Genomic DNA, 585 nt, shown 5'->3' on the forward strand with positions numbered 1-585 from the left:
CTTTGGCAGCAATAGTAAATAGACAAGTCCTTGTGTACTGTGGCAACACCAAAGCGAATAGAAGTTTTACTGTAGTGGAAATGTATTTTCTGTTTCCACTCGACTACTTGTTTGAATGTCAAATTCATAATACAAGTAAGAACTTAATCTCCTCCCTTCGCCCCCCCCCCCCGTCCGTATTCCTTAGTAGATGGAGAGAAAGATGCGCTGCCCCACTGCAACTTGCAGGTTTACACATACACCTGTGATGTGGGCAAAAGAGAGAATGTCTACTCAACAGCTGAGAGGGTCCGCAAGGAGGTTGGCGAAGTGTCTGTCCTGGTTAACAATGCTGGTGTGGTCTCTGGGCACCACCTTCTGGAGTGTCCTGATGAGCTTATTGAGAGGACCATGATGGTCAACTGCCATGCACACTTCTGGGTAACTATAAACTCCATTCTGCTGCTCTTTTTGTCAGTTAATTTTGGGAAACTGGCTGCTGTTGCTTAATTCCTGTCTCCTTGAGATTTACAATTGCTCCCTCACTTGCAAGCTCAGTGCTTTGAGGGTTTATTATCTTTAACTTACTTTTCTGTTTAGCAGGAA

General features: G+C 44.6%; 1 protein-coding gene across 1 annotated transcript in view; it reads left to right on the forward strand.

Annotated features, from left to right (window-relative positions):
* Positions 1-187: 187 nt before the first annotated feature.
* The window catches only part of RDH10 (retinol dehydrogenase 10 (all-trans)), a gene marked incomplete at its 5' end in the record, with an annotated part of 24,565 nt that continues 24,167 nt past the window's right edge, over positions 188-585 (forward strand). Inside the window, one exon of the mRNA XM_010012892.1 lies at positions 188-420. Coding sequence (XP_010011194.1) covers positions 188-420 — 233 coding nt within the window. The remainder of the gene's footprint in view (positions 421-585) is intronic.

Source organism: Nestor notabilis, unplaced genomic scaffold, assembly GCF_000696875.1.
Source record: "Nestor notabilis isolate BGI_N333 unplaced genomic scaffold, ASM69687v1 scaffold26580, whole genome shotgun sequence".
Lineage (NCBI taxonomy): Eukaryota > Metazoa > Chordata > Aves > Psittaciformes > Psittacidae > Nestor > Nestor notabilis.